This window comes from Phyllobates terribilis, unplaced genomic scaffold (assembly GCF_046119375.1).
Source record: "Phyllobates terribilis strain yellow unplaced genomic scaffold, ASM4611937v1 Scaffold_1__5_contigs__length_1240528914, whole genome shotgun sequence".
Classification (NCBI taxonomy): Eukaryota; Metazoa; Chordata; class Amphibia; order Anura; family Dendrobatidae; genus Phyllobates; species Phyllobates terribilis.
The window spans coordinates 16797555-16818360 of NW_027362761.1; the positions used below are offsets into that span (position 1 = coordinate 16797555).

Here is a 20806-nt window from a genome sequence, read left to right on the forward strand (position 1 = left end):
CCTTGGATTCACGGGGAGCTTCTCTATATCATATACCTGGAGAGAGGATAGGTCTCTATTATGAGAATGGATAAAGTACAAGAGATGTTGCGGTTAGTATCATCAGATATGTTCTGCGATGCGTCTCTTTATGTTGCGTATAGTGCAGCCCACAAAGTTTATTGCACATGTTATTATGTAGACCACGTGATTGCTGTTACAATTCATATAACTCTGTATATCATGTTGCTGTGATTCATCTATATTAAAAAAAACGTTTTGTAACTTTAACATAACGGCACATACCGCAGCGATTCAAACCGCATCTACAAAAACCATTATAATTAAGCCAGGTGTAACTTTTTGTAGGATTAATAAAACTAGGAGATAGTAAATTGTCTAGTGTTTGTGCTCGTTTTGAGACTACCAAACATCCTGAATTTACAATTTTGGACATTGTACTGTCTTCATGCAAAATAGGGAGATCCTTCAAAATAATAATGTTTAATTTGGTGGAATTGTGGACTATATATATATTTTTTTTTACCGATAATACAGAAGATAAAGATGCTCCTATAGTAGAACATCAAATCAAATGAATAACGCACATTCAATTTTCAGGAACAACTGGCAATAGTAAATTTACAAGAACTACAGGATGGTGACACAGCTTCTCAATGTTCTCTTAATCAATCTTATTCCCTTAAAGTATGTAATCCCTTTTTTTCATCCTGTACAAGCCAGAACTGATGCAATGGATAAATTTCAGGACATCCAACGAGAGCCAAAATCTCTCCATGCAGAAGTAAATACAGAATATATCACAAACAATTTAAATAAAAAAAACAGAATAGGGTTCTCCAGGAACTTAGGAAAATGGATGACATAATCAAGATGTCAGATAAAGGAGGTCTTGTAGTTGTAAAGGATACAGAGATATACAATGCTCAACTGCTTGAGTTATTGTCGGATGATACAACTATTAAGAGAATACCATCTAATCCATTGACTACATACAAAGCAGTCACACACTCCATCATACAAGAGGGCTTTGTATTAGGGGTTATAACTGAGAAACAAAGACTTTTTAGTGGTCGACCATCCTATGTTGCCATGCTTACACACGTGGTCGAAATTGTTGGTACCCCTCGTTTAACCACTTCGCACCAGAGCCTGTTTTTGCCTTCGTGACCAGGCCAATTTTTTCAATTCTGACCACTGTCACTTTATGAAGTAATTACTCTGGAACGCTTCAGCGGATTCCCCTGATTCTGAGAATGTTTTTTCATGACATATTGTACTTCATGATACTGGTAAAATTTCTTTGATATCACTTACATTTATTTGTGAAAAAATCGGAAATTTGGCGAAAATTTTGAAAATTTTGCAATTTTCTAACTGAATTTTCATGCCCTTAAATCAGAGAGATATGTCACACAAAAGAGTTAATAAATAACATTTCCCACATGTCTACTTTACATCAGCACAATTTTGGAACCAAAATTTTTTTTTGTTCGGGAGCTATAAGGGTTAAAAGTTGACCAGCGATTTCTCATTTTTCCAACAAAATTTACAAAAACATTTTTTTAGGGACCACATCATATTTGAAGTCACTTTGAGGGGTCTTTATCACAGAAAATACCCAAAAGTGACACCATTCTAAAAATTGCACCCCTCAAGGTGCTCAAAACCACATTCAAGAACTTTATTAACCCTTCAAGTGCTTCACAGGAATTTTTGGAATGTGGAAGAAAAAAATTAACATTTAACTTTTTTCACAAAAATGTTACTTTAGACCCAATTTTTTTTATTTTCACAAGGGTAACAGGAAAAAATGGACCCCAAATTTTTTTGTGCAATTTCTCTTGAGCGTGCTGATACCCCATATGTGAGGGAAAACCACTGTTTGGGCGCACGGCAGGGTTTGGAAGGGAAGGAGCGCCATTAGACTTTTTGAATATAAAATTTGTCTGAATAATTAGCAGACGCCATGTTGCGTTTGGAGAGCTCCTGATGTGCCTAAACAGTGGAAACCCCCCACAAGTGACACCATTTTGGAAACTAGACCCCTTAGGGAACTTATCTAGATGTGTGGTGAGCACCTTGAACCCCAAGGTGCTTCACAGAAGTTTATAATATTGAGCTGTAAAAATAAAATTTTCACATTTTTCCCACAAAAACGTTTTTCATCCCTTAATTTTGCATTATCATAAGGGTAATAGGAAAAATTGCACCATGAAATTTGTTGTGCAATTTCTCCTGAACACGCTGATACCCCCCATATGTGGAGGCAAACCACTGTTTGGGCGCACGGCAGGGTTTGAAAAGGAAGGAGCGCCATTTGACTTTTTGAATGTAAAATTTGTCTGAATAATTAGCAGACACCATGTTGCGTTTGGAGAGCTTCTGAAGTGCCTAAACAGTGGAAACCCCCCACAAGTGACACCATTTTGGAAACTAGACCCCTTAGGGAACTTATCTAGGTGTGTGGTGAGCACCTTGAACCCCAAGGTGCTTCACAGAAGTTTATAATATTGAGCTGTAAAAATAAAATTTTCACATTTTTCCCACAAAACCGTTTTTCATCCCTTAATTTTGCATTATCATAAGGGTAACAGGAGAAATTGCACCATGAAATTTGTTGTGCAATTTCTCCTGAGTACGCCGATACCCCATATGTGGGGGAAAACCACTGTTTTGGTGTACGGCAGGGTTCGGAAGAGAAAGGAGAGCTATGTTGGCTGGGATAGGCAGCAGACACCATGTCACATTTGAAGAGTCGCTGACATGCCGAAACAGCAGAAGCCCCCACAAGTGACCCCATTTTGTAAACTACACCTCTCAAGGAATTCATCTAGGGAAGTAGTGAGTATTTTTTAAATTTTTTAATTTATACCATTGGGCAGTGAAAAAAGCATAATTATATTTTTACCACAAAAAAATGTTTTACCCTCAGATTTTACATTTTCACACAGGGCAATGGGTAAAAATGGTGCCGAAATATGTCACACAATTTCTTCTAAAAGTGGCAATACCCCATATGTGGCTGTATCGTACCGCTCAGCCATACGGCGAGATCTGGGGGGACAGAGTGCTATTTGACAATTGGAGAACAAATTATTGTAGAATAGGCATTTGGATTTGGGAGCACAAAATTTTCTGAATTTCTTTTGGGGGGCAAGGGCCATTTCGCTTTTCCAGAGCCTTTCTGCTACCAGTAACTTGGAAGTCCCTTATATTTTTAACAGATGACAGACCTGAGTGGGGACTAGCTTTTTTTGAGGACTGAGTTGAAGCTTTTATTGGGAACATTTTATGTAACATTTATCCGGTGCTCTAGGCTGAGCACTTACATCGGGGTTTCCATCTAAATTTCCAAGTGGTGTAATTCAGATGAAACCCCTGCGGGATCCATTCACTGTAATGAGGCAGCAGAGTTACTCTGGACTCCGTCTGGCCTCTGTTTAGCAGTGTCCTTTTTTTCAGAAGTGCACAAAACGGGCCAACCGCACTTTTATGCACGCCTAAAACAAATGACACCGTGGGATCCCAGGCCAGACGGCATCCACAGTGGCCTATATCTGCCTCATTACAGGGAATCTTCCGTCATGGGTTCTGGCTGAATCACGTATTTCAGAGATTTACACGGAAACTCTGGTGTAAGTGCTCAGCGCAGAGCGCAGGATAAATGTGAGCAGAGCCTTACTGCGATCTTTCGGAGACATAATAAACAAATCAGTAGCAGGTGAAGAATTGGTTTTATTTATTTTTTACGCCGCTCCTCGTGCGGTATAAGTGATGAGATTACTTTATTCTTCGGGTCGGTGCGATTACAGAGATACCAGATTTATATCGGGTTTTTATGACTGACAGCTGTCACACACTAAAAGACGCTTTTTTTTGCAAAATCTAGTTTTTGCATCACCATATTTTGAGAGCTATAATTTTTCCATATTTCGGCCGACAGTCATGTGATGGCTTGTTTTTTGCGGGACGAGTTGACATTTTTATTGGTACCATTTTTGGGTACGTGACATTTTTTGATCGCTTTCTATTCCGTTTTTTGGGAGGTAAAATTAACAAAAACCAATTCAGGAATTGTTCTTTGAGGTTTTTTTTATGCCGTTCTGCGTGTGGTAAAAGTGATCAGGCAGCGTTATTCTTCGGGTCAGTACATTTACAGCGATACTACACTTACTGTATATTTTTTTATGTTTTGGCGCTTTTACACAATAAAACAAATTTATAGAAAAAAATATTTTTTTTGCATTGCTTTATTCTGAGCACTATAACTTTTTTATTTTTCGACTGATGGAGCTGTATGGCGGCTTGTTTTTTGCGGAACAAGAGGACGTTTTCAGTGGTACCATTTTTTTTTCTATTTTGCTTTTTGATCGCATTTTTTTCCACTTTTTGTTTGGCGATATGATGAAAAAGCATATTTTTTTGCTCCGTTTTTTATTTATTTTTATTACGGTGTGCACAGAAGGAGTTAATTAGTGTGACAGTTTTATAGCACGGGTTGTTTTGGACACGGCGATACCAAATATGTGTTCTTTTTTTGGTTTTGTAAAAATATACGGATTTATTGGTTTAATATTTTATTTATTTATTTTTATTTATTTTGTGATTTTTTTTTAACAGTTTAAAAACTTTTTTTTTTACATTTTTACTTAGTCCCTGTATGGGACATTAATTTTCATTTTTCTGATCACTGATCTCATGTAATGTAATAGACATGTATTACATTACATGAGATCTTCCCTGTTTCAGGCAGAGTCTCCTGTCTGGCTCAGCTTGCAGGCTGAGCCAGACAGGACACCATATATGGCAGAGCTGGAGGCGGTCATGTGACCTCCAGCAGCCATAGCAACCCCAGGTCCTGAAAGGAATCGGAGGTCTTCGGAGGTAAGTAAGACGACCCCCTCTCCTCCTGCTGTCTCCTATATGCCGCGATCACTATAGATCGCAGCATATAGAAGACAGCAAAGGGTTAACATCACTGGGACCTGATCCAATCAGGTCCCGATGATGTTCCCTGTCAGAGCTAACGCTCTGCACCGGAATCGCAACGCTTGCAGGACCCTGGGGGTCCTGAGCGCTGCGAGACCACCCACCGTTTTTAAACGTCCGCGCTGCACAGAGCCCAGGCAGCGTAGACGTTTATGTACAGTGGGCGGTCGGGAACCGGTTAATGAAAGAAAAACCCACAATGGTCACAGAAATAACTTGAATCTGACAAAAGTAATAATAAAATTAAAAATCTATGAAAATGATCAAATGAAAGTCAGACATTGCTTTTCTGCTTCCACAGAATTTTTTAACAAAATTAAACTCATGAAATAGGACTGGACCGAAATGATGGTAACCTGAAAATAATGTGACAAAAAGGACATGTTAAATCAAGTTGTGTCTACAATCTTGTAATCAGTCAGTGGGCCTGTATATAGGGCTACAGATACTATTTTTTTAATACAGATGAATCACAGCAACATGATATAGAGTTATATGAATTGTAACAGCAATCACGTGGTCTACATAATAACATGTGCAATAAACTTTGTGGGCTGCACTATACGCAACATTAAGAGACGCATCGCAGAACATATCGGATGATACTAACCGCAACATCTCTTGTACTTCTAGACACTCATAATAAGTCTCATAATAGAGACCTATCCTCTCTCTAGGTATATGGTATAGAGCAGCTCCACGTGAATCCAAGGGGCAGAGACACCTATTGGACCGCAAGGCTTTCTGGATGTACCATCTGAATACATGCTGTCCGGATGGTTTCAACATGCGGCGTGAATTATTATTTCATTACACCTGATCAATATCGGATTTGCCTCTTTTACATGTTATGTTTTTCATCTACTTGTCTTTGTTCACATTTTTATCTTGTGAAATCATTTTGTAGATACGGTGTTTTAATTGTATCACATGTTTTGTGCACGTCATTCTATTGGTGGACCCATATATATAGCACATGGGTGCCATTCCAAGGTTAGCTCTGACAAAGAACGCAGGTCTCGCGGTCGAAACGCGTTGCTTTCGGTTTTTATGGAAGTGGACTATGGAATCTGATTTTAATTTTCAATAAAAGAATTTTCGGATTATATTTGAAGCTGGAATCTCCTCCTTTCCTTTGGAGAAAATCATACCCTTCTGCATATGGGTACACAAAGTATGACTAATTATATTTTATGTTAAACAGGCTTATTTATGACCAACAGACATGCACCAGTAAATTCAACTCCACCAAAATATACTTGCTGACATTACCCAGAATTTTTTTTCGTTTTTTGCATTCAAAGTACATTAAAGGGGTTGTCTAGTCAAAAGTGACAAGTCTGTAGTTACTCTGTGTGACTGCAGACTTATGAATCCCGCAGTGCACGCACTGTACGCTGCGGGAATTCGCCGGTTTCAGATTCAGTAACGGAGGATATGTATAAGTTTTACATACCCCTGGGCAGCCGGCGCCGCCTCGCTCCATACAAGTGTATGGAGCAAGGTCACCCCCCGTCTAGTGACATGGACGGCCAGTGAGCGCGTCCGACTAGAAGGCACGGCTTCACTCAAAACAAGTGTATGGAGAGCACGGCTGCGCCCACTGGCCAGGACTGACTGTGGTCATCACTTTTTACAGGACAACCCCTTTAAATATTAAATTATAACTGAAAGATCCCTCAGGTATTAGGTATACCATACAAGTAAAACCAACCTGTTCCGAGGTCTATCATGTGATGGAGGGCTATAAAAAGCCTCAACAGCAGCCAAAAGTCTTTCACTAGGAGGCATTGGAGGAGGGAGACGGATATCCTTGGGGTCAAGAGGTTTGTACTCATGATCTTCCAACTGCAGAGAAGCGATAAGAAAAGGGTAGAAGAGATCAGGAAGATTTTACTTAAAATAAAAAGTGCTTTGTAAATATATTGTATTTTTCACACTATGATTTTGGATTAACCCCTTAATGCCTGGGCCATGTTCCGTTTTCTGCTCCCCTTTTTCCCAGAGCCATAACATTTTAATTTTTCGATCAATATGGCCATGTGAGGGCTTATTTTTGGCGGAACGAGTTGTACTTTTGAACAACACCATTGGTTTTACCGTATCGTGTACTGGAAAATGAGAAAAAAAATTCCAAGTGCGGTGAAAATGCAAAAAAAAAGTGCAATTCGTGTTTTTGGGGGGGTTTTTTCTCGCCATTTTCTGAGGCCCGTAGCGTGTCCATTTTTCGGGATCCGTGGCCGCGTGAGGGCTTATTTTTTTGCGTGCCAAGCTGACGTTTTTATTGATACCATTTTGGGGTAGATCCGATCTATCAATCGCCCGTTTTTGCTTTTTTTTGCAATGTAGTGGTGACCAAAAAAACAATTCTGTCTTTGAATTTTTTTTTTTTCGTTATGTCGTTAACCGATCAGATTAATTCTTTTTTTATATTGATAGAATGGGCGATTCTGAACGCGGTGATACCAAATATATGTATGATTTTTCTTGCATGGTTTTATTTTGAATGGGGAAAAGGGGGGGGAGGGGTGATCTAAACTGGGCAGCGCTCATAGCAATCTGGCAACGACAACCGCAGGGGTCTCCTGCAGACCCCAGGTTGTCATGCCAACCCACGATCATGTGACGGGGTCGCCGATGGGAGGAGCCAGTGACGCACTTCCAGGAAGCACGAGTTAAATATTGACAGCGGCATTTAACTTGTTAAAAGCCGCGGGTGGATCGTGTTTCCACCCGCAGCTGTTAGGGGCACATGTCAGCTGTATTGAGCAGCTGTCATGTGCCCGGAAAAGTGCGGGCTCAGCGCCAGAGCCCGCACCAAACAGGGGGATCTGATGTGTCTCGTACTATTACGGCACATGTCAAAGGGGTTAATCAAGGAAATATTACATCTTCTGTACAAACAAGAGTAATTACCTTAACCAATGGAGCCATAAGGCCTGCTGGCAGATCAAAATAAGGAACATTTGGAACAAGGCTTGGGTCATCATGATTTACATGTGGAGGTCCTTGTCTACGTATGTGCGGTGGCTGCCCATTAAAACCATGTGGAGGAGGGCCAAAATCTTGGTGTTGGGGACCTCCCCATGGAGGATGTTCGTTCATGCCTGGGTGTGGCATCCTGTGGCCTTGGTGATGGTGTGGAGGTCCCATTTCTAAAGAGGTGGAGATCGATTTAAGTGATTGATTATATTGAAATGCTAACAGTCATTCATTTCCACGTATCTTTGTGGGAAAAGATACAAGTAATGCCCCAACATTTTACTGCTAATAAATCTCGTCACGTAAACACAACTTTTATTTTACTGTAAGAGCTTGTACTAAATATGGAAAACTTGGAAGAATTTAAAGCAGTAGTAATATGATTAAATATAACCTTACAGCATTATAGCATGTCATTAATATTTAAGCGATTCCAAATCAGAATCTTGAAATGTGCAATGTGCTGAGATTAGTTTGTGCTATTTTATTCTATGGAGTAGTAGAAAGCTGATCTGTCAGCCGATTTTACAATACAAATAAAAACTATGTATTAAATTCTTAGGTTGGATGAGACGGATTTATTTACTGTGAAAATATCAGAATGGCTGTAAAATATTGACGATGCTGAGGAAATGACAAATAGGATAGATGAGCAAAGATTGTGTAAACTTTCTAAAGGATTACAAAGCCAATCTTGCTTTGAATTTCATAATAAATACATCAGCCTCATCGGGTCTAAGATGTATTTATTAATTAATACAGTTTACATTGTCAACTCAGGTGACAGATCTCCTGTAATAAAGAATGGTCTATTAAACCAGGTAGAGTTTTTGAGTCCTTGCCCACTTGCCTATGTAGTTTTTGCAATATTTTCTGACAAACTATATAAGCGTTTAAAAAATAGTGGTAATATCATTAATAGGTGCATTATAATAACTGAACACAGTTTAACGTCCCTCTTTTCCCATAATAAGGAAACAATCAATTTACAAAGCATCTAATTTTCTTTAATCTACTATTCAATACAGAAGGGGACAAGTATAGGATGGACTACAATCAATACTACCTGCAGGAAAGTCTCCTTGAGGATAATCAAAACGATGAGGGAAGGGTGGTCTCTCAAAAGGATGGCGTGGAGGAAAATCATCCTGCATAAAACGTGGTGGAAATCTGTTGAAATTATGAGGATGAGGTGGCTGATTGAATTGTGGAGGGTGCTGTTGATGAGGCGGAAATGGCCCCCGAAAATGTGGAGGATGCTGCATGCGAAAATGTGGGTCTCTTTGAGCACCGCCACCACCCCATGGTGGTTGCTCATGTTGGTTACTCCAAGGAGCATCAAACTGGTTATTCCATGGAGGTTCTCGCTGATTGTTCCATGCTGGTTCAGGTTCATTGTTCCAGTTAGGATCCCTGTCACTCCACATGCCTTCGTGGCTATTATTCCATGGAGGGCAATGAGGGGGGCCCTGATGATGAGGAAAAGGGGGCTGATCACAGGGCTATAGATAAAGTTAAAATGACAAGAATTTAAAGATAGTCATTTTACATAAAAGTTAAAATGTGCTCAAAATCCCACACATAGACACCTTAGATGTGCTGGTAACCAATATAAAAAGTAAAATACATTCATACATTCTGTGGCTCTCACAATATCAGTATCTTACATTAGAATTGCCACCAGGTGTAATATAAAACAATTCTAAAATATATGGGGGTAGGGACAAAAAAAAATAAAAATGAAAAGCACTTAGTATTTTGCATATTAGAAGGAGTATAATTCTACTTGTATGCAGTCTGCAGGGGTAGTCCTACAATGTGTTAAGGTGGAATTTATGTTTGACACTATTAGTTCCATGATTTTTTGCAAATGTAATTTTATAAACAACTAATACCTGTTGCTGGCCCCATGGTGCCATAGGTTGTGGCTGGTCGAACCAGGGAGGTTTGTTAGGAGGCATGGTTTCGTGGGAACCTCTGTTTCCTGCATTTCCAGGTTCTGGTACACTCCCAGGAGGAGGCTCAAATTCAACAGCCGGTGGGATAGGAAGTGCAGGTTTCACATCCTCTAATAGGTAAAAGACAATATGAACAAGGTAGAAAAGTGTTTGCAATAATGGCAACATGTACATTTAAATGAGCATACATGCTGAGTGGCAGATAACAGTGATTACCTGGTGGGGGTACTTGAGCTGGAGCAGGCGCTGGGGCAGGAGCGGGTGGTTCGGGAATAGGCTCCATCACTGGTATCTGAATTTGTTGCTGCTGCTGCTGTTGTTGCTGCTGCTGTTTTAGACCAGCTACAAATTCCTCATGTTGCGTCTTTAAGTTCTGAATTTGCTGCTGGAACGCCACAAGGACTGGCTGCACTGCACTGGAGCATTCGCCCAGTAAAGCAGCCTAAAGACAACGCGATTTAGGTTAATTCAGTAAATTTCTGATTTCTCAAACCAAAGACTGATGACAGACATTACCTGGTGCTGTCCCAATCCAAGGGCAGGACTCTGCAGCTGCTGGATAGTAGCCTCATCAAAGTAGCCATTCTTCTCCCACAACTGAAGTAACTACAGGTCGAAAAGGAATATTTTAAAGTCCATTTTTGTTTGATGCGCTATTCCTTATCTCATGAATTTTTCCAGATTTCCAGACTTTATTTTTAGAAATATTAACTGGTTGGAGATGAAAACATTTTTAAGTTTTTGACTTTCAATTTTTCTCTCACCTTCCAAGAGCTATAACGTTTTAAATGTTTTCTTCAACATAGCTGTATGAGGGCTTATTTTTTGTTGTGGGATGAGTTGTAGTTTTGAATGACACCATTCACATTACTATATAACTTACTAAAGAACAGGAAACAATTTGAAAAAGATCAGAAAACTGTATGAACCCTAAACTATAATCAAAAACTACAGCTTGTCCCACAAAAAACAAGCTGCATAAAACTTTATCGACTGAAAAATAAAGTTATGGCTCTCAGGATATGGTAACTGAAGACAACCTTTTATTTTATTTATTTATTTTTTACACACACACACAGCAATTATGTCATTGCTTCAAGGCTTGATTGCCTATACAATAAACTGAAATACTGTAGAATTGCAGTTTATTGCATAATTACCTGTCTTCGCTGGGCTGCATAAGTGTACTAACATGGCATGCCATCAGTAGGCCGCCAGATGTCATGACATACTTCAATCAGGCAAGGGGGACATGGGCGTTGGAAGCAAACACCATATGATATAGTTGACTTTCAGTCTGGTGTTTGCCTTATCTGCATGATCACCTCTAAGTAGTTAACTATCCAGGACAATTTATATGTCTTATGTTTTGTGCATGGCTTTCTTAAAGAGTTTATAATTTTTTTATCCAACATATTTTAAATATGTTAGATTGCAACAAATGGCACACAAAAAAATCTGACTATCTAGTTGTGGTTAAAGGGACTTCGAATGACTGTTCAAACTAAGTCCTGCTGCTCGGTGCTTCATGGCAGAGCTAATCATTTAAAGACACCTTCCCAACTGCTTGTTTTCCCTCTCTCTCTATACCCCCCTTATTTGACGGACAGCTCTGGCTTCATAGAGCCAGAGAAGGAAGGAGTTAGAGGGAAAACAAGCAGGTGGGAAGATGTATATAAATTATTGGCTGCACATGGAGCACCTGTACTTGTTTTGAACAGTCATTCTGTGCTGACTAGAAGAAATATAAACTGACAAAAATAGAAAAATAGCCATTGCTAGACTACTTTACTGTGCTAGGAAAGTAAAAGCAAGAAATTGGATTGGAGCTGACCCCCCCTCGAGGGAAGAATATTTTAAACAAGTAGAATACATTATACAGATGGAAAGAGGCATATATGAAAAAAGAAGGAAACAGAATATATTTGGAAAGATATGGGAGCCTTGGATACAATATAAGGGAATTTGAGAGTATTGATTTCAAACATGTATTATATAGTATAAACTAATATTTGTGTAATGCACTTCTGGTTTTCTACCATAATTGGTTAATAAGAGGTTTCGTGTCTTTGTATCTTAAGATATAACATAGGGGAGGGGAATGCTGTCGGAATGGGTGGGAGGGGGGTATGGTTTGAAAGGATGTTGGTATATTTTATGCTTTCTTTCACAATTTAATGCTTGGAGAAATATTGTATGATCAGAATATGTTTAATAAAAAGTTATCTGATTTAAAAAAAAAAAAAAAAAAGTCATTCTGTGCTGACAGAGACCCTTTAAACAAGTTAATCCGGCTGCATGAACTGCTGATTTTTCCTACTAAGCAAGATCTGTCAACTGTGTATGACACATGTGGTGGGGAAGGGGAGGTCTTTGATGCATACAGACTAATCACAATATTCTATCATAAACCCTCTGTAGCTTAACCCCTTAACAACATTTGACGTACTAATACGCGTCTGTGCCCTGGGACTTAAGAGCCAGACCCGTATTAGTACATCATGGCGATCGCGCGCGCGCACACAGGCTGTGCGGGCGCGATCGCCGCCGGGTGTCAGCTGATTGTCACAGCTGACACCCGATACTATGTGCAGGGAGCGGTCCTGCACCGTTCCCAGCACATTAACCCCCGCGATGCTGCGATCGAAGTCGATCGCAGCATTGCGGGGGCAAGGGGAGGTGATCGCAGATACTCACCTCCTCTTCCGGCTTCCAGCGCTGTCTGCAAAGGCTTCCCGAGTGTTGCCATGACGACCCGATGTCATCATGACAACATCCGGGTCACCAGACAGCAGGAAGATTGTTTGGACATGCGCAGTGCATCTCCAAACAATCTTCTCCCTGTCCAGCGCTGACAGCCTGCATGACACAGGGATGGTGCTGCATTCCTGTGCCATGCAGGCGATCAGAGAAAAAAAGTGAAAGTCCCAGAGTGGGACAAAGTAATAAAGTATATAAACTTTCAGAAAGTGAAAAAAAAAAAAAAAACGAAGCAAAAAACAATGCTTTATCACCATACCACCAAACAAAAAATGGAATAACACGCGATCAAAAAGACAAATATAAATAAAAATGGTACCGCTGAAAACGTCATCTCATGCCGCAAAAAACAAGCCGCCATACAGCTCCATCAGCCAAAAAATAAAAAAAGTTATAGCTCTCAGAATAAAGCTATGCTAAAAAATATTTTTTTCTATAAAATTGCTTTTATTATGTAAAAGTGCAAAACATAGAAAAACGATATAAATGTGGTACCGCTGTAAACGTACTGACCCGAAGAATAAAGCTGCCTTATCAATTTTACCACACGCGGAACAGAATAAAAAAAAAAACAAACAAAAAAATTCCTGAATTGTTGTTTTTTGTTTATTCTGCCTCCCAAAAATCGGAATAGAAAGCGATCAAAAACTGTCACGTGCCTGAAAATGGCACCAATAAAAACGTCAACTCATCCCGCAAAAAACAAGCCGTCACATGACTGTCTGCCAAAATCTGGAAAAATTATAGCTCTCAAAATATGGCGATGCAAAAACTAGATTTTACAAAAAATGCGTCTTTTAGTGTGTGACAGCTGTCAGTCATAAAAACCCCATATGATTCTGGTATTGCTGTAATCACACCGACCCGAAGAATAAAGTCGTCTAATCACTTATACCGCACGAGGAACGGGGTCAAAAATAAACTCTTGGGTTAGGATTGGGCTAGGGTTAGGGCTAGGGTTGTGCTGGGGCTAGGGTTGTGCTACGGTTAGGGTTGGGGTTGGGATTTTTTTCAAAAGTAAGATGACGATATGGCGACTAGTGTTGAGCGCAAGTGCTCGCTACTTGAGTTTGCATCGGGTGTTCTGGTATGCATTGAGTATCGTGGGTATTTGAGTGACATGCTCGAGTCTCTGCCCCATATGCTTCGCGGCCAAAAAAACTTTACGGGGATTGCCTGCCATGCACGAGCGATCCCCGCATGTTTTTTTTTGGGTGTCTAATTACCGTGAAACATGTGGAGCAGGGACTCGAGCATGTCACTCGAGCACACGCTGTACATGGTGCATACCTGAGTACCCGATGCAAACTCAAGTAGCGAGCACTTGCGCTCAAGACTAATGACAACTTATTCAATATGATGACCTAATGTAAACAAATTCTGTGTCGTACCTCTGGGTTCAAAATGTTCACTATATACCTTAATAAAATCCTTGAGGGGTATAGTTTCCAAAATGGGGTCACTTGTGGGGGAGCTCCACTGTTTAGGCACATCACGGGCTCTCCAAACGCGACATGGTGTCCGCTAACAAATTGAATGGAAAATCGGCTCAAATTGTTAGTGGACGCCATGTTGCGTTTGGAGAGCCCCTGCGTGCCCAAACATTGGAGCTCCCCCACAAGTGACCCCATTTTGGAAACTAGACCCCCCAAGGCACCTATCTAGATGCATAGTGAGCACTTGGAACCCCCAGGTGCTTCACAAATTGATTCATAAAAATGAAAAAGTGTTTTTTTTTTCACTTTTTCATTTTTAAGAATCAATTTGTGAAGCACCTGGGGGTTCCAAGTGCTCACTATGCATCTAGATAGGTGCCTTTGGGGGTCTAGTTTCCAAAATGGGGTCACTTGTGGGGGAGCTCCAATGTTTGGGCACGCAGGGGCTCTCCAAACGCAACATGGTGTCCGCTAATTATTCAAGCAAATTTTACAATCAAAAAGTCAAATGGCGCTCCTTCCCTTCCGAGCCCTGCCGTGCGCCCAGTGTTTTTTCCCCACATATTGGGTATCTGCGTGCCCAGGGGAAATTGCACAATAAATTTTGGGGTCCATTTTTTCTTGTTACCTCTGTGAAAATAAAAAAAATTGGGTCTAAAGTAACATTTTTGTGAAAAAAGTTAAATGTTCATTTTTTTCTTCCACATTCCAAAAATTCCTGTGAAGCACCTGAAGAGTGAATAAAGTTCTTGAATGTGGTTTTGAGCACCTTGAGGGGTGCAGTTTTTAGAATGGTGTCACTTTTGGATATTTTCTGTCATAAAGACCTCTAAAAGTGACTTCAAATGTGATGTGGTCCCTAAAAAAATGGTTTTGTAAATTTTGTTGGAAAAATGAGAAATCGCTGGTCAACTTTTAACCCTTATAGCTCCCTAACAAAAAAAAATTTTGGTTCCAAAATTGTGCTGATGTAAAGTAGACATGTGGGAAATGTTATTTATTAACTCTTTTGTGTGACATATCTCTCTGATTTAAGGGCATAAAAATTCAAATTTTGAAAATTGCAAAATTTTCAAAATTTTCACCAAATTTCCGTTTTTTTTCACAAATAAACGCAAGTGATATCAAAGAAATTTTACCACAATCATGAAGTACAATATGTCACGAAAAAACAATCTCAGAATCAGGGGGATCCGTTGAAGCGTTCCAGAGTAATTACCTCATAAAGTGACAGTGGTCAGAATTGTAAAAATTGGCCTGGTCATTAACGTGCAAACCACCCTCGGGGCTTAAGGAGTTAAAGACCCTCATACACATTTCTGTTTTCAGCAGAACCCACCGATATCACAGGGTTTGGTCAACTGTTTAATGGGCATGGGGGCCTCCAGATTCTCCCAAAGAAGATAGGGATTAGGTATGTCAGATTTTGGACTGCAGATTCTTTGTTCTTGGCAAGATAAGCCACTGCCATCGGAGTCTGGGAGCAGCTCGCTCAGACAACACAGGAAAATTCTGCAGCACTCCTGTGTATGGAGCAGTCAGAAAAGATAGTCGTTTGCGGAACCATTCGTCTGACAGCTATCTACATTGTATGGGGCCACTTAGCTAGACCTATCTACATAGACTAACCTAAGACACTGATAGTTTGCAGCAAATGGGTTGTCTTGTGTATCTTGTGAAGGAAATTCCCTAATTAGATGGAAGCCACAGCAGCAATAAACAGATTGTCATGGATCCAGTTTATCAAAACCCTAGAAAAATAAATGTGGAAGAATGCAGTCAGCTATACATTTAAATGAATTGCCGACCATAAATGTGGAAGGTTCAAGTCTGTGGGAGATATTATTTGTTGATCAAACTCAATGCGTCCACAAGCACTGACCCACTCTTCAGGGCATAAAAATAGCATAAAGTTAGAGGTCATCTAACAATAGAAAAAGTTCTTCAAATCTCACTTAATTTTAAATACTTTAGACTTCCAAAACTTTACAGATAGCCCACTTTCACTCTGTCACCTGTCCTGGTGCCACAACTTCTGCTGTAAGAATCTACATTCCATAGGATGCAACATTGGAAGTGAGCCTTCTCCACCTCCTTGCACCAGTGAAGGAGCTGGATCTCTGGATCAGTTTATTAGCTAACTGAACCCCTATTCTACATCACAACGGAGGTAGACAAGCTTACCTAAAGAATTATGCCAGACAGACAGCAACTCACAAAAAGAAAAAAAGGAAGCCCTTGAGGAGGGAAAGATCCTAGTTACTTACCGGTAACGGGATTTTACAGAGCCCATGACAGCACCTACTGAGAGAGGGTATCCGCCCACCAAGGACAGGAACCTACTGAATAAAAAGGCGGTACCTCTCCTCCGCATCAGTTTTGTTTCAGAGCATGAGAGGGCCTCCGAAGACAGGTTAATACATAACCACCACCTCAACATATGTACTAAGCACCTTAAAAAAAAAGTGCACACCACAGTGATAAAGGGGAGGGAATTAATAGGGTGCTGTCATGGGCTCTGTAAAATCCCGTTACCGGTAAGTAACTAGGATCTTTTCCCCTTCTCCCATGACAGCACCACCTGAGAGATTTATAGAGATCAAATACCAGAGGGAGGGATCACCGCTTGCAACACCCTTCTACCAAAGGACAGATCAGTAGAAGAGGAAAGGTCAAGACGGTAATGTTTGTAAAATGTAGCAGGGGATGACCAAGTTGCCGCCTTACATATAATGTCGATGGGCACATCCGCCTTCTCAGCCCAGGAAGCAGCTACCGCTCTGGTGGAATGGGCCTTCAGGTTCTCAGGAACCGGCAGATTGCTAGAAGAGTAGGCTAAGGTAATAGTATCCCTGACCCATCTAGCTATGGTCCCCCTTGTAACCTTAAGTCCTTTCCTAGCCCCCTGAAAGGATATAAATAAAGCGTCACTCTTTCTCCAGGCTTTTGTCACTTCCAAATACTGGACTAACACCCTCTTAACATCTAAGGTGTGAAGCTTATGTTCCTCAGAATCCCTAGGATTAGGATAGAAGGAAGGGAGAGTGATTACTTGCGTCCTATGGAACTTGGAGGCTACCTTTGGAAGATAGGCCGGGTCTGGTCTTAAGATTACTCTATCCATACATACTTGAGTGAATGGATGGTTAACGGATAGTGCGTGTAAGTCACTGACTCTACGAGCTGATGTCAGGGCCACCAATAGCGCAGTCTTTAAAGTTAAGATTTTTTCTGAAACCTTCTCTAAGGGCTCGAAGGGAGGTTTGGTTAATGCTTCCAGAACTAAATTAAGGTCCCAAGGAGGCATTCTTGGAACAGGAATAGGTCTGGATCTATGACAGGCTTTAATAAATCTAATGATCCATCCATTTGCTGCCAAGTCATAATTATACAGTGCCCCCAGAGCCGATACCTGTACCTTAAGAGTACTGGTGGCTAGTCCCATGTTTAACCCCTTCTGGAGGAATTCTAGTATGGCCTCAATAGGAATCCTCCCTTTGGCAGACTGACCCGAGGTAGACAAGAACTTAGCCCAGGTTCTACCATAGATTCTAGTTATCGGCTTTCTACTTGCTAGAAGGGTAGTAACAAGATCCGGAGAAAACCCCCTTTGCGTCAATAGCGACCTCTCAAAATCCAAGCCGTCAAATGCAGGCCCGCTCTTTGGGGATGACAGACTGGGCCCTGCCTGAGGAGATCCGGGATGTCCGGAAGAACCCATGGATCTGCTTGGGACATTCTCTTCATCCAAGTGAACCATGGTCTCTTGGGCCAGAACGGGGCGATCAATATAACCCTCGCCCGTTCCTCTCGGATCTTCCTCAGGATAGTAGGGATCAGTACTAAAGGGGGAAAGGCATAAGCTAGAGTGAAATCCCACTGAATCTGCAGCGCGTCCACCGCAAACGCCCCCTCTTTTGGATTCAGGGAGCAAAAGGTTTCGGTCTTCCGATTGTGTCTGTTTGCAAACAGATCTATCTGGGGCTGTCCCCACCGATCCACAATCTGCTGAAAAACGGCTGGATTCAACTCCCACTCTCCTTGTTTCAAGATGTGACGACTCAAGAAATCGGCCTTTATGTTCTCTTCCCCTTTTATATGCAGTGCCGAGAGCGTAACCAGCCGACTCTCGGCAAACCTGAAGATCTGATCCGCTATTAACATCAGAGGGAGAGACCTGGAACCCCCCTGATGATTGATGTAGGCGACTGTTGATCTGTTGTCTGACATTATCCTGACGTGAGGACCCTGAAGAACAGAACTGAATTCTTTTAGCGCGTTTCTGGCTGCCAACAGCTCTTTCATGTTGGAAGAGAGACTTGTCTCGCTGTCCGACCAGAGGCCTTGTACAGAACGATCCCTTAGGTGAGCTCCCCAACCTTCCGCACTTGCGTCTGTTGTAATTGTATCCGACACCTGGAAGGTCCAAGGAACCCCCAAAGATAGGTTGACCGGAGATGTCCACCAGTCCAGGGAGTTGATCACAACATCTGGAAGAGATATTTTCCCATTCAGGCGACCTTTGAGCCGCCTGTCCGCTGCCAGAATCTCCTGTTGAAGACATCTGGAATGGTGCTGGGCCCACTGAACCGCCGGGATGCAAGACGTCATTGTACCCAACAGAGACATTGCACTCCTCAGGGTCATGGTCGGATTGCTGACAACCTGAGATGTTAGGGATCTGATCTTCAGTTTCTTTTCCTCTGGCAGAAGACAGGTTTGGTTTTCTGAGTCCAGAATGAGACCCAGGAAAGACTGAACCCTCTTTGGTTCCAGCCTTGACTTCTCCAGATTTAACAGCCAACCTAGGCGTCTTAGACTGGCCATGACGTCCGCCAGGTGTAGAGCACAGAGTTGACTTGATCTGCCCACTACTAAGAAGTCGTCCAGATAAGGGATGACCAAAATATCTCTTTCCCTCAAGTGCGCTGTGACCTCCAGAATGATTTTTGTGAAGACTCTCGGCGCCATGGAAATGCCAAAGGGAAGAGCTGCGAACTGAAAATGCCTTACGTGCCTGCCGAATTGTACAGCTACTCTTAGAAACTGTTGATGATCTGGCAAAATCGGGACGTGGTAGTAGGCGTCCTTCAGATCGAGGACGCACATAAAACAGTCCGGAAATAACATCTTTATGGCCGATTTTATTGTTTCCATCTTGAAAGGCCTGTAGATTAAATGGTCGTTCAGTCTCTTTAAGTTCGCAATGGTCCTGAAGGAGCCGTCCGGCTTCTTTATTAGGAAGAGAGTCGAATAGAATCCTCTTCCTTGCTCGAGTGCAGGTGTTTCCACCAGAACTCCTTTCATGAGCAGAGAGAGAACTTCCTGCTGTAAGGCTATCTGTTCCGCTAAACCTCTGGGGGCTGATATTTTGACAGTGTTCTTGGGCCTGCTTTTGAACTCTAATGTGAGCCCCCTCCTGATTATCCCTAAGATCCAAGAATTGGATGAAATTTCCTTCCAGGCAGGCAGGAAGTGGGACAATCTTCCTCCCACCTGGGGGGAACTGTCACTTAGGGGCTTTCTTATTCTCGGAGGAGGGACCCCCAAACATGAAGCCTCTGCTATACGGCTTTCGGTCTTTCCAGCTACCTTGGTCTCTGGGAGCTTTACTGCGGCTGTATTTTCTCTTCCGAAAGGAACTGTTAAATCGGGAACCAGACACCGTGGGAAATCCATGTTTTTTGTCTGCGGCTTTATCTAGGATGTCATCTAGACCTTTGCCGAACAAGAAGTCCCCCTCACAAGGGATTGAGCACAGTTTAGACTTTGACTGCACATCTCCTGGCCAGCTCTTGAGCCATAGCGCCCTACGGGCTGCATTAGAGAGGTTTGCAGACCGGGTAGCCAGCCTAACTGAATCTGCCGATGCATCTGCCAGGAATGCAGCCGCTCCCTGCACAAGAGGAAGGTCTGATAGAATTTTCTCCCTGGACACATTCCCCCTGATCTGGTCTTCCAATTGTTGAAGCCAGATCATCATAGATCTAGCAGTGCAGGTCGCTGCTACTGCCGGTTTAAGGGCCCCTGCTGACGACTCCCAGGTTTGCTTAAGGAAGGACTCCGCTTTTTTATCCAGCGGGTCTTTTAAGGCTCCTAAATCCTCAAAGGGCAGAGTGGATTTTTTTGAAGATTTTGAAATGGCCACGTCAATCTTAGGGGTTTTGTCCCATTTAGCCGCATCCTCATCCTCAAAGGGGTACCTCCGCTTGGAGGATGACGGCAGCTGACCCTTCCTCTCCGGTTTCTTCCATTCCCTTTCTATCAGAGATTTAATCCTGTCATTGACCGGGAATGAGCGTCTCCTCCTTTGGTCTAAGCCCCCGAACATAACATCCTGGACTGTTCTGGGCACTTTGGTATCGGTAATACTCATAGTCCCTCTGACGGCTTTAACTAGTCTCTCAGTATTATCAACCGAAAAACAAGGTCTGCCCCCCCCCATCATCATCCGAAGACTCCGATGACGATGAGGAGTGATTAGAGGAGGAAGGCAGTTCTCTCGTAAAACGGGACTCCACTGATTCCTCTGATTCTGAAGAAACTAGTTTTCGCTTCTTCTTTTTGAGTGAGGTTAAGCCTCTTAAAGACTCTCTGACCTCTGTCTGGATTAGATCCTTTAATTCTAAAGAAAACCTGGGGGACTCCTCTGCAATGGTTTTCTGAATACAGTCCGAG

General features: G+C 41.8%; 1 protein-coding gene across 4 annotated transcripts in view; it reads right to left on the reverse strand.

Moving 5' to 3' along the window:
• The window catches only part of CHERP (calcium homeostasis endoplasmic reticulum protein), a 77748-nt gene that overhangs the window by 36555 nt on the left and 20387 nt on the right, over nucleotides 1-20806 (reverse strand). For 3 of the 4 annotated variants that reach the window (XM_073655366.1, XM_073655212.1, XM_073655261.1), the window contains exons 7-12: nucleotides 10449-10538; nucleotides 10149-10374; nucleotides 9870-10042; nucleotides 9041-9476; nucleotides 7909-8147; nucleotides 6707-6840 (exon numbers count right to left, since the gene is read on the reverse strand). In XM_073655366.1, the coding sequence (XP_073511467.1) occupies nucleotides 6707-6840; nucleotides 7909-8147; nucleotides 9041-9476; nucleotides 9870-10042; nucleotides 10149-10374; nucleotides 10449-10538 (1298 nt within the window). The remainder of the gene's footprint in view (nucleotides 1-6706; nucleotides 6841-7908; nucleotides 8148-9040; nucleotides 9477-9869; nucleotides 10043-10148; nucleotides 10375-10448; nucleotides 10539-20806) is intronic. The other variant, XM_073655313.1, reaches the window with a different exon arrangement.